This window comes from Antedon mediterranea, chromosome 1 (genome assembly GCF_964355755.1).
Source record: "Antedon mediterranea chromosome 1, ecAntMedi1.1, whole genome shotgun sequence".
NCBI classification, from domain to species: domain Eukaryota; kingdom Metazoa; phylum Echinodermata; class Crinoidea; order Comatulida; family Antedonidae; genus Antedon; species Antedon mediterranea.
The window spans coordinates 20,981,593-21,002,141 of NC_092670.1; the positions used below are offsets into that span (position 1 = coordinate 20,981,593).

The 20,549-nt window shown below is 35.6% G+C and overlaps 3 protein-coding genes across 5 annotated transcripts; all 3 read left to right on the forward strand.

Moving 5' to 3' along the window:
• Window positions 1-15: 15 nt before the first annotated feature.
• LOC140047908 (ankyrin repeat domain-containing protein 40-like) lies at window positions 16-4,341 on the forward strand. 2 transcript variants are annotated; one of them, XM_072092941.1, is made up of 5 exons: window positions 16-135; window positions 454-618; window positions 1,043-1,191; window positions 2,058-2,219; window positions 2,593-4,341. In XM_072092941.1, exons 2-5 carry the CDS (start codon window positions 488-490, stop codon window positions 2,877-2,879), a joined length of 729 nt encoding a protein of 242 aa, XP_071949042.1. In that variant the 5' UTR covers window positions 16-135; window positions 454-487; the 3' UTR covers window positions 2,880-4,341. The 2 variants fall into 2 exon arrangements, with proteins under 2 accessions (XP_071949042.1, XP_071949049.1); XM_072092948.1 differs by having other exon boundaries at window positions 29-73.
• A 1,215-nt stretch (window positions 4,342-5,556) lies between these two features.
• LOC140047925 (uncharacterized) lies at window positions 5,557-13,273 on the forward strand. Its single transcript, XM_072092959.1, has 6 exons — window positions 5,557-5,820; window positions 6,389-6,547; window positions 7,127-7,309; window positions 10,080-10,460; window positions 12,367-12,468; window positions 13,081-13,273. The coding sequence occupies exons 1-6, from the start codon at window positions 5,574-5,576 to the stop codon at window positions 13,221-13,223; spliced, it is 1,215 nt and encodes a 404-aa protein (XP_071949060.1). The 5' UTR covers window positions 5,557-5,573; the 3' UTR covers window positions 13,224-13,273.
• Window positions 13,274-14,832: 1,559 nt separating this feature from the next.
• On the forward strand, window positions 14,833-19,603 carry LOC140062011 (Golgi to ER traffic protein 4 homolog). 2 transcript variants are annotated; one of them, XM_072108054.1, is made up of 8 exons: window positions 14,833-14,982; window positions 15,559-15,637; window positions 16,639-16,720; window positions 16,950-17,105; window positions 17,547-17,685; window positions 18,120-18,260; window positions 19,021-19,169; window positions 19,379-19,603. In XM_072108054.1, the coding sequence occupies exons 1-8, from the start codon at window positions 14,864-14,866 to the stop codon at window positions 19,486-19,488; spliced, it is 975 nt and encodes a 324-aa protein (XP_071964155.1). In that variant the 5' UTR covers window positions 14,833-14,863; the 3' UTR covers window positions 19,489-19,603. The 2 variants fall into 2 exon arrangements, with proteins under 2 accessions (XP_071964155.1, XP_071964163.1); XM_072108062.1 differs by lacking the exon at window positions 14,833-14,982 and adding an exon at window positions 15,136-15,197.
• The last annotated feature ends 946 nt before the right edge of the window (window positions 19,604-20,549 follow it).

Sequence of the window (20,549 nt, forward strand, 5' to 3'; positions counted from 1 at the left end):
TTTTCTTGCTGCTCTAAAAACTTCTGGAAAAAAACCATTTCAGGAAAAAAAACATTGCACTCTAATTGCTTCTGTAGTTTTTAATATTAGCTTCTACGATTATATAGAAAACTACCAGAGGGCCTATTTATTTTAGTATGCATATTTTCAATTTTTAACATTAAATAGTGTGAAATGCTATGAATACGAGGTTAGAGCCAGGCCTCCTAGCCTAGGCACCTACCTACACAATTACATCAGGGCACAGGCTGACCCTGCATGCTGTGTGTGGTGTACTGCACCAATAATGGACATCTGGGTCTATGTGTCTCTAACCTTTTGCCAAAACGCATCTCTCTTCCCTTCCTTAAGATGATATAGGCCTAATGCTACCTATGTTGCAATAATCTGCAGAATTTTCTAAAAATATATTTATTAACACAAGTCACAATGTATTTTTTATTGTATTTTCAGGATTTTTTACTATTATTAAGTTTAACCTCTTTAAATGGAAAAAAGGCAACAATTACTTTTAGAAGAGAGGCTCAGAGAAGCTGCTTCACTCGGTGACAATGATGAAATAGTAAAGTTATTAAATTTAGGCGTTGAGATCAACAGCAGGAATCAAGTCAACGGGTGGTAAGTCATACAGACGGTCATCATACCATAGAGATATTATAGTGAACTATAATATCTCTATGGTCATACTAAACACCACATAACACTACTACTAGTAATACATGCGCCTACTTCACTCCTAAATATAACTTAAGCTAGCCCTCTAAAATAATCTCTTCTAGAAAAATAATGTGCTGTTTAGTAAGACCGATCATACACTCTACATACAGTGGCAGATCAAGGATTCTGAAATAGGGAGGGCCAGGGCCTACAAATGGTGAAATAAATTAAATGAGTTTAGTTTGATTTTCTATCTTTTGCATTACAATTTCCAAAATTTAGGGGGCCTGGGCTGGCTGAGCCTTCCGTTGAATCCCTGACATGCTGGTATATATTTTTAGGTGTCTTTTTATGCCAAAAATTAATATATTTTTTTTTTTATTAGGTCGCCGCTGCATTGGGCATGCAAGAGGGGTCAAGTAAAATCAGTTGGCATACTGCTGGAGAGAGATGCAGATAAAACAATAGAAACTAATAGTGGAGAAACACCAGATCAGCTAACAACCAAAACAGAAATACACCAAATGTTAGGAGGTAAGGACAATAGTATACTGCAGTAGGACTGTGGTTGCTGCAGTGATTTTACTACAGCTTCCTACTGCAAATCTTGTTTGTGGCACCAAATTGCAGAAGCCAAATTAGACCATAAAGCCTATTTTCGACTAGTCAAACATGTGTATTCATGTTTCCATCTTCCAAATCTTATATATGCATGCGTATAAGCTGACGCTTTCAGTGCGCGTGAACAAATTTGCCTAGTGGAAAATCGGCTTAAAAGAGTTCTGGTATGCTTTGTCAATACGGAAACAATAGAACATTAAATTAATTTTTTTTATTATATTTATTAGTTTCTTCTGTCAATTTAATTTAACCTACTAAAAATTTTAATGGCTTTATATAATTACAGGTTTCATCTCTAACTAATTAAATCATTGATTTCTGTATACTGTACTAGATAGTTTATCAAAGACATAACAAATTTGAAATTATCAAAAACTGATCGTGCACTTTTAATGACCTTCATAATGCAAAACATTATTACTGTACTTTTCTTGCTCACGATAATCAAATTACTCTCCATTAAAAATTTAGCTTTAAAAGATATGCTGAACCATTGCTCCAAGGTTTAATTATCTGTTTTATGTTGTTATGCCTTTACGAGCACCACCAGGCAACGTTTTGAGTTGTGTCTGTAAACTAGATGATTCCAGCTCAAGTGTTATACGTATGAAATGCCATGTGCCAAAACTTTTTATCAATATTAAGTCGAATTGCCATCTAAAACCTAGACTACCTGAATCAGTAATGATATTATCAGGGAGTTGCAACTCCCTGCTGGATATTATATAATAATAAATGTTCATTTTATGATGTTTAGTGAATATTATATTTGTTTACAGTAACACCAGAATCCATAGCATCACCTACAACTTTACCAATCACCCCAAACTATTTACAACACTCTATAGCAACGTATACCACGTACAATGGTGGTGAACAAAGGTCAGAGGTCAACCCACCAAGTCATCCATCGAAACCAATAGCAACAACAAACAATGATGGTGAGATTTGTACCATTTAATTGTGGGTTATTATAACAGTCACCAGATATCCTAAATTGAAAAAAATGGAAACTTTACAAATGCATAGCCAACCCATAGAGGGTGCTACACCATTTGTAAATGACATCCAAACGTAGAAGGTGCTATAAAAATTCTCTAGCATCAGCATCTGTTGTATACAAAAAGTATGCCATTTCTAGGCACTTAATAATTGTGGAAGATACGTCAATAACAAATTTTTCGGAAAGAAATTGCACATTTAGGGACAGATCACTTGAAATATTATTGGAAGACTTTTTAGGATTGAACCAAGAATTATTTATTTTTAATCCAATCATAAATATTAATAATACTATTTCTTTTTTTAAACCAGAACTTGTATTAAAAGTGCGTGTGGCCAGTGCACTTGAGAGCGACTTTATCGAAGTAGAACTAGATCTAGCAAATCTAACGTTCCAAAACTTGATAGAAGTTTGTTGCCGAGAGCTTTACATTAAACCGGAACTTTTGGTAAAGGTTCGAAAACTACCAAATACAATTGTGCGGAAAGACAAAGATGTCCAACGATTTCACGACTTCCAGGAACTCGAGTTTGTCTTACGAAAAACAACGGTGGACAATCATGCTGTCCCGTTCCAAAATCAAAGTATTTATTATTGATAATCTGATTACCGCAATGCTGCAGTTATCAATTACTGCAGTAATGTAATTGGATTATTAGAATAAAATGATACATGTGATTGTTTGGAAGTGGGCATACACAAACCAAAATGTAAATAAAAAAAGATGCATGTTGAACTACCACTATTTATTATAGTATTACAAAGTAGGAATACATTTTAATCAGGTAATTGTGATAGCTTTAAGAGCTGTGATTGGTATTTTTTACAAACGTTAGTTTTTATGGTGTTTTCAATTAATAGGAATTCTAGATACTACATAATAGTAGAACTGAATGTATTTAAAAGTCTGTGTCTACACCAGGGAGTTGTAATTAATTACAACTCTTTGGTCTACACTATCAAACTAGTTTGACAAAAAAAATTGTTCATATCATCGTGTCCATATTGGCACATCAAAGTTTGTTGTCACAAAGTAGTGTAGACATAACTTAAGGTGAGGGGTTTTAGCTTGATGCTTGGCTACTACTCGGCCCCTGGTTCAAATCCTGTAAGATACTAGTATTTTTTTCAAATACAAAAACATGTGTACCAGTTAATGTAGAGCGTAGTGATAAAATTCACTAACAAATCATTTTCGACAAAATCCTTGAAAATGAATAATGAATGACCACCAATATTATCATATTATAGACTGAATACAATAGATATTTCTTCAGTTCCACAATTCTGGGTTCGAATCTTGTGGTAATTAAAGGACTTTAGCTATACCAGACCTGGCTATACTAATTTGTATTTGTGATAATTTAAATAACATAAATTTAAATAGTTACTCTGAAAGGAACTGACCCTGGATCTTTCAATGATTGTCTTCATTTTTCAAGTAACCAATCAGTTACATGCATCATTATATATTGCTGCTGCATTTAATATATGCAAATGATGTTTGTTATTAATATTCATTGTATATGAAACTGTCTGGATTGTAGAGTTGATTATGAATATTTATAGGGCGTTATGGTATTGATATGTAATGAGTGTAATTTCAATCAATATTACTTTTTATTTGGATAAAAATACATTTATTATCTTCCGAAAAATATTTGTTATATATTGGAAGAAATTTAGTCTATACAAACAATTGACTATACTGATAGATTTGAACCAGGGTTATTTACTGGGTATTTATTTTTTACATGTGACTCACCGGAAGAATAATTTTGAACGTACTAATTTAAATATTTTTTTCAACTGCACGATTGGCACAAAATAGGCCTACGCAAGAATTCTTTGTATTGTATGCTTTTGTGAACATAGCGAATTCACTGTATTTTTTTAATGAATAAATACGAAATATTTAGGCATTTTAAAAAAGGCTAAGTAAGCCTATGGAGGCCTACACAATTATATTAGGCCTGCTAAAACAGTGACAATCAACACTTTTTGTTTAATATAATAATATATTATACATAAATTTAAAAGCGTTTTTTAAACGATATTAAAGGCACAGTTGAACACAACTTTGTAAACAAACTGATTTCAAATATCATTTACCAGTATATAAAAAGGCGTCATTTTATATGAGAAAACATTTTTTTTGTTACGGAAGGTATTAACTTTATTAAAACTACAAAATAACCTATTCAAAAGTATGATTTAATTAATCTTCATTTTTCCTGTATTTATGGGAAAATACATCTTTAAAAATAGGCTATACGCTCTACATCGGTGATCGATTAAGCCCAAGCTGGCTGGCCTATATTTTCATTTTTATGCCCGAATTTGGTCACCTTGTTGCTAAACAAACAAAGAGTAAGATTTGTTGGAAATTCCCGCGTATAGCCCGGGAAATTTTAAGTTTATTTTTAAAAATTGTCTAATCAGTCATATCCGCGTGACAATGACAAATCATATTCATTATAGTCATTATACCAGACGGCTGTGTCGCTGACAGAATCATTAAGGTAAGCCTAAATCTAATCAATCTCGGTTGGGTTTTTCATTTTCATTTTCTCATCAAACCATCAGAGACTCTAGTGTTTTATATTTATTCCATTCATGACATGATCGGCTCATAGAGGTATAAAATTAGAATTTTATACCTCCATACCATGATCGGCTGACCGTTTTGTTTATGAGTTATAATAAGCATATAGTGACCATGTCTATAGCAGATTGCTTCATCATATCACAGAGAGTTAGACCTACCACAATTGTAGTTATTATTCAACTCTGCGTTAAGTTTAAATGTAACCATTAGGCCTATTTGATTAAAACATCCTAAGTAAAAGTCTAGAGTGGGTAGGCTTAGGCAGCTACATGCTTCTGAATCGGATTTTACAAAAGTCTATTTTTAACCCCGGAAAAATCCCTCGATATTTAAAGAGACAATAACACGGTTATCAAATGTCACGTGATTAGGCCGTGCCTATCTTTGATCTACCGTATAAGATTCGCAATGAAATGGGGACGTAGTGTTGATATTAATGTAGGCTAAATATAGGTATGATAATATGTATCAAAGGTCAACAACCAAACTGTTTGGAAATGGAGTAGGGAATTTTGTAATACTAAAATAGGCCTTTAGTTTATTTCACGAGGGTGTGGCCGGACATGTCACACTTTGTGAATTTCCATAAAGGCCTAACAAACCGTATTATTAATATTAGCTTACTGCTGCTAAAACTTGCTACATTTTTGTTAAACATTATAGGCGTTAAAAAAAAGCACGAAGATGAACAGTACTACTACTAGTAGTACCGGTAGGCCAAATTCCGGGACCATATTGTATCTAGGACTATGCATATTTATAGCTATACACCTTCAAATGTCGGCGGCAACAAAGACACAGTGGAACGGAGGATGTCCAGACAGATGTAAAGAAAACCCAAGCAAATATTGTGACGAAATCACTAAGACCTGTAAGACCTGTTCGTGCACTGATGGGCCAGATGGAAAAGAATGTCGTTGGAAGTGCCAAAGTATGTACTTGTTGATCGAAACCAGGAACTCTTCCCTGGTCGAACATTGTATCGAACAGTAATAAGCATAAATGATTTGATTTATTTGTAGGCCCTTCCTCCATGAAATAATTCACTTGTAATTGTGTAATTTTTTTTTCTCTTTGGTGGGGGGGGGGGGGGGGTGTCGCATGTGCATAAACTATTACAGACTAAATAAAATAGCCTATAGGGTTAGTAGGCCTACACCAGTGCCTAACTAATATCCATTATAATAATTTTATTTTATAATAATTCTTGCAAACATTAATAAAAGATATGTTTATTGCTTTTCTATTGTATACATCGGCTTTTTTCTTACAGTATTTGCATGAACATTTTCTTCAACAGCATTGTTTTAGCCTATATTAATTAGCTTTTCTATATATTAACATATAATACTATATATGTTACAAAGGTTATACATAAACACAATCGAGTTAATAATATTCACAATTCTCTCTTATCCTATTTTAACCATATCATTTTCCTTTCAATCAAGTTGACATTGTTTTTACTAATTAATATTGTTGTTATGATTCCAAATTAGAATATCTCCCAGAATCGCGACAGAACGCTTGGGAAGGTTGTATTGATAACTGTCAGCAAGATGTATCATACTTCTGTGATCAAGGCAGCAGAACATGTATGGAGTGCCAAGATCTTTGTGACAACGAACCACAAGAAAAATGCCTTCAGAACTGTCCAGGTATGTTTATTGATTGTATAACGCAGATTTTGTTTAAATGTGCCTATCGTTTTCTCACATAATTTCTACTTTGAACCGACTGTTTATTGTATTGATAAAAGAGACCTATGATATTTTTTACAGAACGTACGGAAAGTTGACAAAATATGATAGTTGCCCTGTATATATCATTATTTACTGTCCTCTATAAATAATAAACTCATTTTGTTGGAGTGACGTTTGAGAACAATTGTTATCAATAATTCAATGGCGTGCCAAGAAATTCCTTTTATTAGCCTACTGTTTACTGCTATATGTAATGACACATCCTACTTAGCATCGTTGTTTGAACGAGCGCGTCAAAGTCCCAATTGTTTTCAGATAATAGTGTTACTGTCAGTTGAATAAAGCTCTCTCTACACTACCAAACTAGCTTGAAAAAAAAGTGTGATGTGCCCAAATATGGTAGTGATACCCATATATGGGCACATCACATTTGTTGTCACATAATAATAATACTTGAGTGTAGACAGGGCTTTAGAAATTACTACAGTACCCATATTCTATTGTTCTATACTGCACTACTTCTTTTCATTCCAGCTTATCTGCTGAACAAACAAAAACCAGTGGTGACAAACAGTTGGGAGGGTTGTTACGAGAACTGCCAATACGACATTTCATATTTCTGCGAGGCAGGCAGTGGAACTTGTATGGAATGTTATGATCTTTGTGACGCTAAAGCAAGTCATTACCTTAAGCAGAATTGTTTTACAAAGTGCCCTGGTAACTATATCTATACATCCCGTCCCGGGATTTTGTTCTCTATCCGAATACCATTTTTTCGTGCCTTTCATTAAGCATTGACATAGTATGTCGTGCACCATACACAATGCATTTTCCCGCACTAAGTATGCCTAGTGGTCAGCTGCACCCCCGTCTAGTCGGAGATTGGTATGATTTGCTAGTTCATTAGAGTACACCAGGCCCGTATGCAGCATTTATAATGGGGGGGGGGGGTGCGAGCGAAGCGAGCAACAATGGCTGGGGGCCAGGGGGCCGCCAAGGGCTCCCGGTCAGAATTTGCGTTATTTGACGTTCTAAAGACTGATTTAAGACTCTCTGTTGTGGCTTGGGCTAGTTGAACGATGGACACCAGAACTTAACGCTTTCATGATGAGGCCAACTCAGCAGGGGTGGCGCCAGGATCTTCCCGACGCGGGGGCTACATTCCCCGACGAGGGGGCTATGCGAGCGAAGCGAGCATCACTAGGCTGAGGGCCAGGGGGCCGCCAAGGGACCCCGCTGGGGGTCCAGGGGGCGAAGCCCCCGGAAGCAACGCGTTCTAGCGTCATTTGAGGTCTTTTTAATCAGATTTAGATTCATTTTTTATAATGCATAAATAAAATACTGCGTGCAAAAAAACGATGCGCGATGACTGTTTCAATCCATATTTTTCAATTTAAAAAATAAAAGTTCAAAGAAAATTTAGAAAAATAGAGTTGGAGGTCCCGGAAATTGGACTTCAAAACATGAAAAAAAATATATAAGTCCCTATCATGGGTTGTGACTGAGCTAAGAAATGTTTGAAAAATAGAGATGTTAGGTCCCGGAAAATGTACTTCTTGTTCTTCGAAATATGACCAGCTTTATTGTTGGGGCTGAGCTAAGAAAATGTTTAAAACTAGAGCTGCAGGTCTTCAAAAAATTGCATTTTATACTTTGGAAACATCAGGCCTAGAGGCTTAAAAAACGCAAGCGTAGACCTTTTTCAGTCGGGGAAATAAGTTTATTCCTCCCAGGTGTATGCATGCGTACCATCTGGACTTCCGAGTGGTGAGAAATTCATGACATACAGGATATTGAAAATGTAATAACTATAGCTATAATGTTGGCTAAGCGAAAATGGCATGTTTTTTTGTTTAGTAATGGATGAAAAAATTATTTTATGTTCCCCACGGTACAGAAGGTTACTTGTAAATTAAAAAATTGGTGAACAAACGAACAATTAACATAATTCGTTTTTGCTGTAGTGTAGCGTACGTCGACGCAGTACACGACGTAACCGTCGGTAAACTTCGCCTGGAAAATAACACATTACACATTTTGGTCCCTGGATGAAACTTGATATCACGCGTCTCGACCCAACGTTGAACGATTCGTACAAAGGGATACCGCCAGACAAGTGCGTACCTAGCTATTGTTTAGTAGTAAGTTAGATCGCTGGCAATAATGAATGCATATAAAGTGCATAATATCACTCTGACGTACTCTCACGGTCAATGAAACGTCGCGGTTTTCTAGGCGCTGAAGCTAGCTACGAAGTGAACGCGAACGTTTTTTACTGTATATTATATTCCCCGGCAAAAAGTACACGTGTTCCCTTCGGTAACCGTCGGTAAACTTCGCCTGGAAAATAACTACATTACACATTTTGGTCCCTGGATGAAACTTGATATCACGCGTCTCGACCCAACGTTGAACGATTCGTACAAAGGGATACCGCCAGACAAGTGCGTACCTAGCTAATGTTTAGTAGTAAGTTAGATCGCTGGCAATAATGAATGCATAAAAGTGCATATTATTATTAGCCCTCTGACGTACTCTCACGGTCAATGGAACGTCGTGGTTTTCTAGGCGCTGAAGCTATATGAAGTGAACGCGAACGTTTTTTACTGTATATTATATTCCCAGACAAAAAGTACCCGTGTTCCCCGACGGGGGGGGGGGGGGGGGCTAGGCTCCCCGACGAGGGGGCTAGAGCCCCCGTAATCCCCCCGCTGGCGCCAACACTGCAACTCAGACGACACTGTCTGAGTTGGCCTTCCCTTGTTTAGGCGCCGTATTCGATAGTGTCTGTATTTCCAGATACGTCTTTACCGCCGGTTAGTTGTCTGTATTTCTCCAGCAAACACTTTACCGCGTACCGCGTACATGAAGCGCTAAGCTATTGCTTGTCGTCACATGATCGACTGCGCATGTTTTACATCGAGTTTGTAGTCAGTTCAGATTCCGTAATTTAATTACCGGTATTTTTTCATTTTATATTAGCATATTTTTGTTTGTATACCATTGATAATGTAAATTTTGTATATATATAATGATATTGTCTTTAGTTAAACAAGACAAGAAAAAATACCAACCGAGAAAATAGTGGACCTTTTGGGACTTGGGGGGGGGGGGGGTGCGTCTGCACCCAACGCACCCCCCTGGATACGGGCCTGTACACGTATAGATTTCTGAAATTCGTTATCCGATTAAAAAAAAACATTTTAGTAACAGCCGGCCCAGCTGTAATTATGTCCAGTTAAACCTCTAAAATCGAAAGTTTATACACACCTATTCTTTGGCACTTGAAAAACGTTCAAACGCCAATTAAAGGTGGGATCGGAACGTATAATTTATTTTATCGTGGTACATGGCCATAAAGATGGCTGCATATACGCGTGCGCAAATTTGAGTTAGTGTACCGACCGACATAGTGAGCTATAGAGTCGACTCGACTAAAATACTGTAAGTTTAACATACACCAATAATCATGTTTTCATGTCTATAGGTTATGTGTCGACGTTTATAACTACTGCCCGTCCAACTCCAAGTAAGATGATAGTAACTCCAAGTATACCTGCTACGGGACCTGCTGTAGAGCCGGAGACAACACAGCCACCAATACCAATGAGTGATTATACAACACAAGTAACCAATTACTCACCAACTAGTGCAGACATGGAAAGCAGAAGCTCTCACATAAATACAATATATATAGCATCAGCCATTGGCGCAATCATCTTGGTTTTAGTTGTTGTAGGCCTACTTGGCTGTTGTCTGCTTAAAAAATCGAGGCATAGGCCTAAGCAAGACAATAAGAATAAACCTGGGGACGCAGAAAATGGAATTGCAGTGCAGCAGCAGAATCAACCTCTTGTGGATGGTCATAGTAAGCTTAATTCTGTACTCCAATTTTAACATAGCTCGTCACACATAATACCTGTGGTTCTAAACATAATCAGGCCCGTAGCCACGGGGGGGGGGGGGGTTATGGTTCGGGCGAACCCCAATCCCCCACTCTTTACAGCGAATCCCCCTTAACTAACTGCGAACCCCCATCCCCGACATACCCAATACCTCACTCTCATCTCTGATGACGTGCCGCACACAGTACAAAAGGTTATAATTTGATAATTCGTAAACTCGTTCGTGAATAACTCGATACATTCTTTGCTGTATGAGCGTACGTCGAGCGATACGTGTCTGTAAATTTCCAAGAGTTGCAAATGAATTGCCGATTTTCACCTGAAATCCCTGGATGTAACATGATATTGATGCGTGTATCGTACTCATAAAGTGAGCTGGGGCACAATGATTCGTACAAAGGACACCGCCAGACAACCGCGTACCTATATTGTTTAGATCAAGGCAGTCAGCATGCATACAATATACCGTAAATCTTCCAATTGTAACCCTGGGTTATTATTTTTTGATTGTTTTTTAAGGTGGGTTACTATTAGAAAGGAGATTACTTTTATAGTACTGGGTAACTATTACTAATCTTAATTTAGGCATTTGAAAATAGTTACTCACCTCAACTATTCCGTTCAGCAAATCATAGCAAAATAATAAAACAGTACGAATAAACAAATTTGTTTGAACTCTAACTTTTATTTTATAAACTCAAAAACACTCAATTCCCCACTCCCTAGATCAACATGCATTATCTCCTTATTTTCAAAATACGGCTGCATCATAAACGACCAGTCTTCATATGTCATTTGTCAATAGTTTTTGTGACTCTAATAATAATAATAATAACTTTATTGTTTCTCTTTTATAACAGAGGCACAATTCTCAAGAGATGTGCAACAACAACAAAAAAATATGGACTTATCTAATATTAACCCCATGGGTTACTATTAGAGTAGTGGATTATTATTATAGATTGACTTATAGGCCTAAGGTTGGTTACTATTAGAGTAGTGGGTTACTATTATAGATTGACTTATAAGGTTGGTTACTATTAGAAGGAGGGTTACTATTAGAGTGTGGGTTACTATTATAGATTGACTTATAAGGTTGGTTACTATTAGAAGGAGGGTTACTATTAGAGTGTGGGTTACTATTAGAAGATTTACGGTATAGCCTTCCGACGTAGGCCTACATAAAAAATGGAACGCTGATGCGGTTACCTACAGTATTTATGTGTGGCTATGAAGTATAGTGTATCATCATCATCATCATCATAGAGGGTTATAGTGAATATTAATATATTACACTATAATATCTATGGTATCATGTACTGTAGTTTACATTATAGCATCCGATTATTTTGTTCTAGGACCACCAGCCGATACGTGGGCTACTCAACCGTATCAATACCATCTATTTACATTGATTAATATTCAATTTCCTCAACAAATTGCTGTAAATAAATATAGGTAGAGCTATAATAAGCATTGAATTTGACTTCTCACACAAAGTGTGCTTATTTCGGGGATTCCCCTAGGCGTACGTTCACATTGAACTTGAACGCAAAACAAAATACCGAGTGAATGATCAAACAATCGGCGGTAATTATTATAGTCCACGTGTGTGAGGAGGTGGAAAAAAGTACGAATACGATTGTTTTGCTCATTGGTAGCATGCTGCATGAGAGTGTCTTTTCCGACCAATTAGAGGTACCATTTATCATAAATATTATGTGCGAGAGTACCATTTCCGGCTCAGGGGTGTCATTTAACAACCCCTCCCCCCTGGGGCAGTGTCCTAAATACAGTGTCCGAACCCCCGATCACACCCCCACCCCCTTTACTGTTTAATCTGATTTTTTCTTCAATGTTTCATTCCAGCTCAGGTGCAAGAAAATGGCCCACATTCCCTTAAAAATGTAAAAGCAGACAAACACAATACTGAATATATACCTCTTGTAGAGGAGGAGGATATTTTCCATGGTAAGTCTAGTAGCAGAGGTTGGTACAGTCATTGAGGAAACCCTCCATGGTACATCATCCCAGTGTTTATGGTTCACATAGCATGAGCACTTTTTACTATTACTTAATGTGTGATTTAAATACAGTATAAAACTACATAGTACAGTAAATACACGTGTCAATCCAATATTTCTAGTGAAAATCGTTAGACCTTGATTTTAAGGAATGAAGTTTGACGAACAACCGGACAAAAACACAATTTCGCATACGAGTTTGTAAACACGTAAAATAGGACATATTAACATTATATATTTTGAAAGAATTTCATTTAGCTTCGATTTTGTATAGATGACAAATTTCGTTTTTGTAAAAGCACAAGTTAACGGAGTACTTACTCGAACGTTTCGATCTCTATCAGAGATCCTTCTCAACTGACTGCGGAGTGTTAATGCAGCTTGGTTATTCTTGACGTCATCTGTTGATCTACGAAGTCAAAAACGAAATTTGTCATCTATAACATTATATACTTACTCCAAAAATAATATCATTTTACATTACTAACGAAATGACGTGTTTCTTCTGAACTTGCAGATTAGGCCTACTTTCGATCAAAATGTATTAATTTTTTTCTAGCTCAACAAGAGGCTGCAAATGACACATCTTCACTTGCTGTTAATGGTAAACCCTACCATTCAAATGCATGCATTAGTAATAGTATGAAGATGACAGAAATTACCACCACCACCACCCATCCTATGATGATGCATTCTGGTTAATATTACAAGAGGCTTTGGTTAAAACAACTCAATTTAATTTTGATTACAACGCCACCATTCGTTGTTAATGTATAGTTGGGGTGGCGGGGGCGGGTGGGGGGAGTAGGGTTACAGAAAAATCGAATACATTTTTAGTTATATCGTTATTTATTGCTAATCTTGCAAAAAAAATATACAAGTATCGTACTATTATTTATTGAGCTCCACACTCCATATATATAAAATAAGCATGAATTTACATGTTTATACATTATAAAGTGTTTGTGTGAGGGGAATGATTTAGTAATGGTATAATTTTCTATATTTCTGAATAGGCCTATACTGTACATGCTATGTAGAGGGCAGAGAATACAAAACGTTCTAACATTGTATATCTACAGACTGTGAAACACAGAATTATAAATATTAATTCATTCACAACCTTGATAATACATTAAAACGTTCTATACGCGTTGTATTTGTTCACCCTTTTTTAAACTTTGTTCTTAACTTTTTTTAAACAAAAACGTATGCCTGTAGGATATCGTGACAAGTTATCAAAATGTCGATTCTGTAGCATTTATTATGTTAGACCAATAAAATGTTTATTTTCTTGTTAACGGAGCGACGTGTCATGTCACGTGTTTACAGTGCAGCGTTTTTCAATTGCCGGCGCTGCCGGGCTCTTAGCCTGGAATAATTTATTAATAATATTATTCTTTTAATTATATTATTTTTAATAATAATATAATTCCTTAAAGATATTGTCTGTCCCCCTAAAAAAACATTTTTTTTATTTTGTTGTTGTTGAATATGCAATTTTAATATCACATAATAGTTAGGCCTATTCACTTGACGAAAAACTTGATCGAAAAAAAATGTTCATGAAAAATGTATTATAAAGCATAGCATACCTAAATTGTCTGTCAGCACGGTTTTGGGGTTAAAATTAACAGTTTCTTTGTCATTTTATAAGTGAAATAATTATTGTTGTTGATTTGTTTAAATAACTTTATTTAAACTTGAAAATGGCCTATTCAAAATCTGATTCATTAATCCTTATTTTTCATGTTTTTGGGGGACAATACATCTTTAATCACCGATCGGTAAACATTTTTCACTTTTGTTTGCAATTTAAATGTATCATTTGACTTGATTGAGGATGAATTGATAATAAGCTGCAACACTAATTATCACCTTGATTTTATAGCCTTGATTCTCGAACATTCCATCCTTTTAATGTATTCAAAGAGCAATATCATATGCAATAAAAATACTGTAGTACATATTAAAATATCAAGTAGACGACGATGGGCTGATTTTGTAAATAAAATAATGCGCAATTTTTGCATGAAACGATGTGAAACGAATCCGGCAATATTATAATGTTAATTTGCACTCACTGCAACTATAGTAATCCTCAATTCGTTATGTTTCGACCTACCTGTATGTGAATAAACAAATATAGCCTGTTATACGGCATTGGTTATTTGTTATTTTGTTTTCAGTAGACCCTACAATTATATTATAGTAGTAAGTAATAGAATCATTCAAAAACGGTGGAGAGGATGCATTCATCATTTATGCAGAAGATTGCAATGTAGACGACGGGAACCAGTGAAGAATTAGAGGGGGTGTTTCCCTTGTTTTTTAAAATAAATATGGCGACCAAACGTCGTAATGGTGGTGGTGTTGATAGAGTTTCGAAAAAACTAGAAGCTAGCGTTGAACGAGGCGATTACTATGAAGCTCATCAAATGTATAAAACATTGTATTTCAGGTTCGTAATATCTTCGAAATGTATAGATAGTTAAAGCCTGTAATCGGTCGAAAAAGATACTCAAAGCTTGGCCTAGGCCCGCTCTCTCGGCGGACTGTTTACTTGCCTTGTTTGGTTATGGATGTCTAGCGAACCAGGTAGACTAGCCGCGGCCGGGAGGCGGGGCCAGTCCCGACTGATCTGGAATTTGAGCTTAAGTTTTCTAGACTAGCCTAGTAAGTAGTAGGCTACTTAAATTAGGCCTACGGCGGTCTACTCATTATTGACATCCATTGACATGCATTTTTTTAATCTACGAAAATAAATACAAAATTGCAGTAAAAATTAAACAAAACTAACTAACTAGGCCCTAGTAGGCCTAGGGAACCTATATAGATAGGCCTAGCCTAGTTTTTAGGCCAATAGTATACTCTTATTAGGCGTAGCCTACCTACTATTAGTTCTCGTCAGGCCAGGCGGTAACTGTGCTATACAACCTACCTAATACCAGGCCCATTCCCTAGACTCTATCTAGGCATAGTTCAAAACTAGTTAGTAGGCCTAGTAGGCATCAATAATCACAATTTCTCCACCTAGATTGATGAATCAAAACAAGCACGCTGAAGCAATACAACTAGTTTATGCTGGTGCAAGTCTTCTTCTTGAACACAATCAGGTACAGTATAATTATAAGCTTATTACTGTAGGTTGAATCTGTGCAATTATCATTATGGCTATGTTATGCGCGATTTGAACGATTTGCGCAATTTGAAATTGCGCAAAAAAATCCTTGCGCAATTTGAAATTGCGCAAAGAATTCTTGCGCAATTTTAAATTGCGCAAGGATTTTTTTGCGCAATTTCAAATTGCGCAATCAACTTGCGCAATTTCAAATTGCGCAAGAAAATCTTTGCGCAATTTTAAATTGCGCTGCACAATTTGTAAATTGCGCAAGATAGTTCTTGCGCAATATGACACCTTTGCGCAATTTGAAAACGAACTGTAAATTTTCCCATACATGGCTAGGCTAGGCCTAGGCAGAGGAGTTTAAAATTTAGTATTTTATTATATAAATAAGACCATTTCAATGAAGATAATGTTTAATACTCACTTTTTAAGTTTTTAATATTAGTTTAAGCTAGGCCATGTAACCTAGTCAGTATCAGTAGTCCAGACCCTAGCTAGGCTAGAGTAGTATAGCCGGCCGCCCGCGCCGCGCCCGCCTGGTGGAACACCACCGCTTCGTTTTCCTTCGTCGGTTCTTCGACGGTATGCTAACTTATAACAATATTTGCACTACTAAAATAAGGAAATGCGATATTTATCTTTAATTTTGAATCATTCTTAGAAATTACTATAAAAATATGGGTGTGCATGATTTCACAATCTGTCGAAAAACCTTGCGCAATTTGCAGATTACTTGCGCAATTTAATACGTTGCTTGCGCAATTTGAAACACATGTTTCAATTCAAATTGCGCAAGGATTTTTTTTGCGCAATTTCAAATTGCGCAAATCGTTCAAATCGCGCATAACAGCTATATACTATTCAAACAGTTGGCTGTAACAATTCATTATTCATTCATTATTGTACAGTAGAATTGGCCTGTTGGGTACAATATACTATTTTGTAGTTTTGGTTTAGATTGTGTTTTTAATGGTTCTTATTCTTATTTAGCATGTAAGTGGAGCAGATTTATGTATGCTACTAGTTGAAGCTTTTGAAGCTTCTGGAGCACCAGTCAACTCAGCTAACATAGGTAACAATGACTTAATGTACCCTACAATTAGCCCATCAGCTAACATAGGTAACAAAATGCTAAATCCACTCCAGACGTCCAATCTAACCTTTTCTGGTTGGCCATCAAAAAAACATAATTTGTAAATTAAAACAAAATCTGGCTTATACACTGTACTACGAAATACCATTACTGTTCTTCAGTATATTAATAATAATATATAATTATTTAAAACTTTTATTCACTACAGCCAAAGTAACTGAACTATACAAGCAAGTGAGGTCAGACGTACCGGAACGAGAACTTTTTCTAAATGCTGCCCTCAAATGGTCGGCAAAGGGTAACCCAAAAAAAGGCTGTAGTCACCCAGATCTACATCAACAGGTTGCCCTTATATTCTGGAATGGTAAGTCTAGCTCGGGGTGGCTTACAATAAAGGTCTTTAACAAAGCCTCGGGTTGAAGAATATAAGATATTAAGAATTATTTCATTTTTCATTCAATCGTTTATTTCGGAATCTCTGGTCCATAAAAATTAAAACCTTACTAATTACTACTACTCACACCTGAGGATGGCATTCCACCTGGAGAGCATCTTTGACTTTTATATGACGTTGCCTATAATTGTTGAGACTACAACATTTTCACTTGAATTAAGTCTACACATCAGGCCATATATCGATTTTTTTTATATCGGAATTCTACATTCCATAAACATGAGGCTGGAACTACAATGTCGAGGCCTTTGCAACACCATTCTTAACCCAGTATTGTGTTGCCTATTATAAGTTCAAGATATATATGTACTGATATATCTATTCTGAATGCACTTTCACATTTTATTACAGAGAAATCCTATGCCTTATCCCGTTACCATTTTGTTCATTCCATGGATGGTAAGCAATGTGCCTCAATGCTAGTTGAGTTTCATACAACTCAAGGCTACCCAAGTGAAGTAGATATGTTTATTACACAAGCTGTATTTCAGTAAGTATTTCATGGCCTTAATACCGTGAGTAAGAATGCAATTCGCATATACACTGATCACAAATTTGAGTAACACTCGAAATTCCCATTTTTTTCTGTCAATGTCTTGTATGATGCTAATTTACTGGTTCTGATTGGCTACATGAGAACAATCCAATTACTATGACCAGTGGCCTGGAGGTTATGAGGGCCCCCCTCAGCAGTACCAAGAGGAAAAACCAGGCATTCAAATAATGTCATAAAAGCTGAAAACACCCACTTAGGGCTTTTAAATCAGGGGCCTCAGGAATCTGTGTTACGCCACTGACTATGACAGTTCGAGTTTTAAACAGGCATGGATGATTTGTAAGCAATAATTACAAATTTACCGTGTTTATTATGTTAATTTCTATTTAAAATGCTGTATTATGTAAACATATTTTGTTGTTTTTCAGGCTGTTGTGTCGCAAAAATACAACAACTGCGAATGAAACATTTCAGGTTTACACAGAGAGTCACCCCAACATTGAGAAAGGTCCACCTTTTATTTTACCCCTTCTCAATTTTCTTTGGTTTTTACTGTTAGCAATTGACAGGTACTTTTGAATTATTACTTATTTTTGGTAATTAAAATAGAGTTTCAAGTTTATTGTTTCACACAATACAATATACAATACATACATACATAAATTAATAAATATAATTGTGGGAGGAGGACACATTAAGCCAAGGCTTTAAGTTTGGTCCTCCAGATAAATAAATATATATTTAATTTAAGTGAGAGAAAAAAAAACAAATTTCATTAATTTCATTAATAAAACTACAGTTAATGGGTTAATAAACCTTTTCCATTTATACCAAATGCTCAAGCAAAAGGCCAATTTACACAAAGGGTAACGGTAAGCGGAAAACCATGTAGCTTGTCCCACGTAGAATCTGTATCGATCCCGAGCAAAAACTGCTCGTCCGCTCCGCGATGTGAGTAAATCGTAATACGAAGGTTCGAATCCCGTTCATACAACTAAAAACACGGAACTTTCGCCGATGAGCTATGCTCGACATGATTATAAGATCATGTGCCAAATATGAGCCCTGTTTCTATAATTAGACAGTATGATTAACATATATTCTATATTTAAATTACCATTACCACTCGTCTGTGTAAATTGGCCTTAAAAAAAAAACAACAACTGAACCTGAACAAGCAAAGAGCTAAAGCAAAAAGTGCAACAGCCAGATTGCAATATTTTCAATCAATTTATTCTAATTGCAATACACAATAGATTATTACATACATAAAATGTATACTTCATAATAATAATGTCTGTTGGCTAACAAATGTTTTTTATATTGCAGTGGAAAATTAGTAATGTTCACTGTTCTTTGTGAAAAATACAAACCTTCATTGCAAAAGGACCCTACATACAATAGTTACCTAGACAAGATCGGACAAATATTCTTTGGTCTACCACCACCAAAACCAAGCGGGCCAGAGGGTATAATTGGTAAGTTATAGTGTAGTATGATTAGTAGTACATGATTATGACATCACAAACCTGACCTAATTTTAAGTTAACATGATGTGGTAGAATATAGAATACCAACGTGATGTTTTGTTATTTTTACTGATTTTCAAATAAAACGTGTTTGCATTTTGAAAGGTGCGTTTTCTGTTACAATACAATAAAGGTAAAAATCTATATTTATCTTACAGGCAACCTTGTTCAGTCACTCTTTGCAGCTGATATAGATGACAGTGATGAAGATGAAGCCATAGCAGCCAAAAAGCCTGAGGCAGAACTTTGCGGTTTAGACCTTGATTAATGATGTGTATCAGTCGCTGCACTGTAATGTACAATCAACCAAGCTTTCATATATTGATTTTTTTCCGTTCTTCGTTTAAAGACTATTTTTTAATAAAATTGTTTGTATTACACAACACTCGGACTGTGTTTTTAAAAAGAAATATTTACACATTTATTGTATGTACAGTATTGTGCGATATTAAAGATGTATTGTCCCTCACAAACATGAATAGGTTATTTTGTAGTTTTAATAGAGTAAATCCCTTCCATAGAAAAAAAAAAATGTACTCACTTATAAAATGACAAAATAAATGTTTAAATTCAACTAAAAACCCATTGGCTGGCAGCCAATTTGGCTATTTTTGGTCAAAGCGGATAACTATTATGTGACATTAAAATGGCATATTCAACAACAAAAAGTGTAAGAAGTATTTTTTCAGGGGAACAATACATCTTTAAAACAAATAGTGGAGTAGTAAAAACCCTTTTTTAGGGTACACATTCAAGAACCAACAACCTGACACCCCCCCCCCCTCCCTTAACAGGGTCAATGTGTCTCCTGAATATTGGCTTTTGTAGTGTTAAAACACCCTCATATATCCTCTCATTCGTCTCGCGTGTTCCCTCAATAGGGGGGTTCTTTAAGAATGGTATCAATTGTACAATGTACAATTATCGGTAAGGGATTAAATACTATAGTTACATGGAGTTTTTTTTGGTATATTCTTTTTCATGAAAAAACATATGGTCCCATAAAATTTATTAATTTGTCTTACCTACATTTATTGTATTTAAAAGAATATTCAATTTGTTTAATTTACTGTAATAGATTAAAAGAGTCATAATTTATAATGTTTACTATATTATACTAGATTCCTGATGTGTTAGTTCATGTTTAATAGAAAGAAATTAAATTAAATAAAAGCTTTACTACATTAGATAAATTATTTTTCATTAATTTGTCAAAATTTAGGACTGTTTTGGTTCAAATCTATAGCATACTGAACATAAAGAAAGCTCTACACTATCAAACTAGTTTAACAAGAAAGTGTGATGTCCCCAAATATGGTAGTGAAATGC

Excerpts from the sequence above, each read along its gene's own strand:
- LOC140047925 (XM_072092959.1), top strand. The coding sequence starts at position 5,574 with ATGAACAGTACTACTACTAGTAGTACCGGTAGGCCAAATTCCGGGACC. Across the intron at positions 5,821-6,388 it reads ATGTCGTTGGAAGTGCCAAA|AATATCTCCCAGAATCGCGA; the intron begins GTATGTACTTGT and ends ATTCCAAATTAG. Across the intron at positions 10,461-12,366 it reads ACCTCTTGTGGATGGTCATA|CTCAGGTGCAAGAAAATGGC; the intron begins GTAAGCTTAATT and ends GTTTCATTCCAG.
- LOC140062011 (XM_072108054.1), top strand. The coding sequence starts at position 14,864 with ATGGCGACCAAACGTCGTAATGGTGGTGGTGTTGATAGAGTTTCGAAA. Across the intron at positions 14,983-15,558 it reads TATAAAACATTGTATTTCAG|ATTGATGAATCAAAACAAGC; the intron begins GTTCGTAATATC and ends TTCTCCACCTAG. Across the intron at positions 17,686-18,119 it reads ATTACACAAGCTGTATTTCA|GCTGTTGTGTCGCAAAAATA; the intron begins GTAAGTATTTCA and ends GTTGTTTTTCAG.
- LOC140047908 (XM_072092941.1), top strand. The coding sequence starts at position 488 with ATGGAAAAAAGGCAACAATTACTTTTAGAAGAGAGGCTCAGAGAAGCT. Across the intron at positions 619-1,042 it reads AGGAATCAAGTCAACGGGTG|GTCGCCGCTGCATTGGGCAT; the intron begins GTAAGTCATACA and ends TTTTTTTATTAG. Across the intron at positions 1,192-2,057 it reads AATACACCAAATGTTAGGAG|TAACACCAGAATCCATAGCA; the intron begins GTAAGGACAATA and ends ATTTGTTTACAG.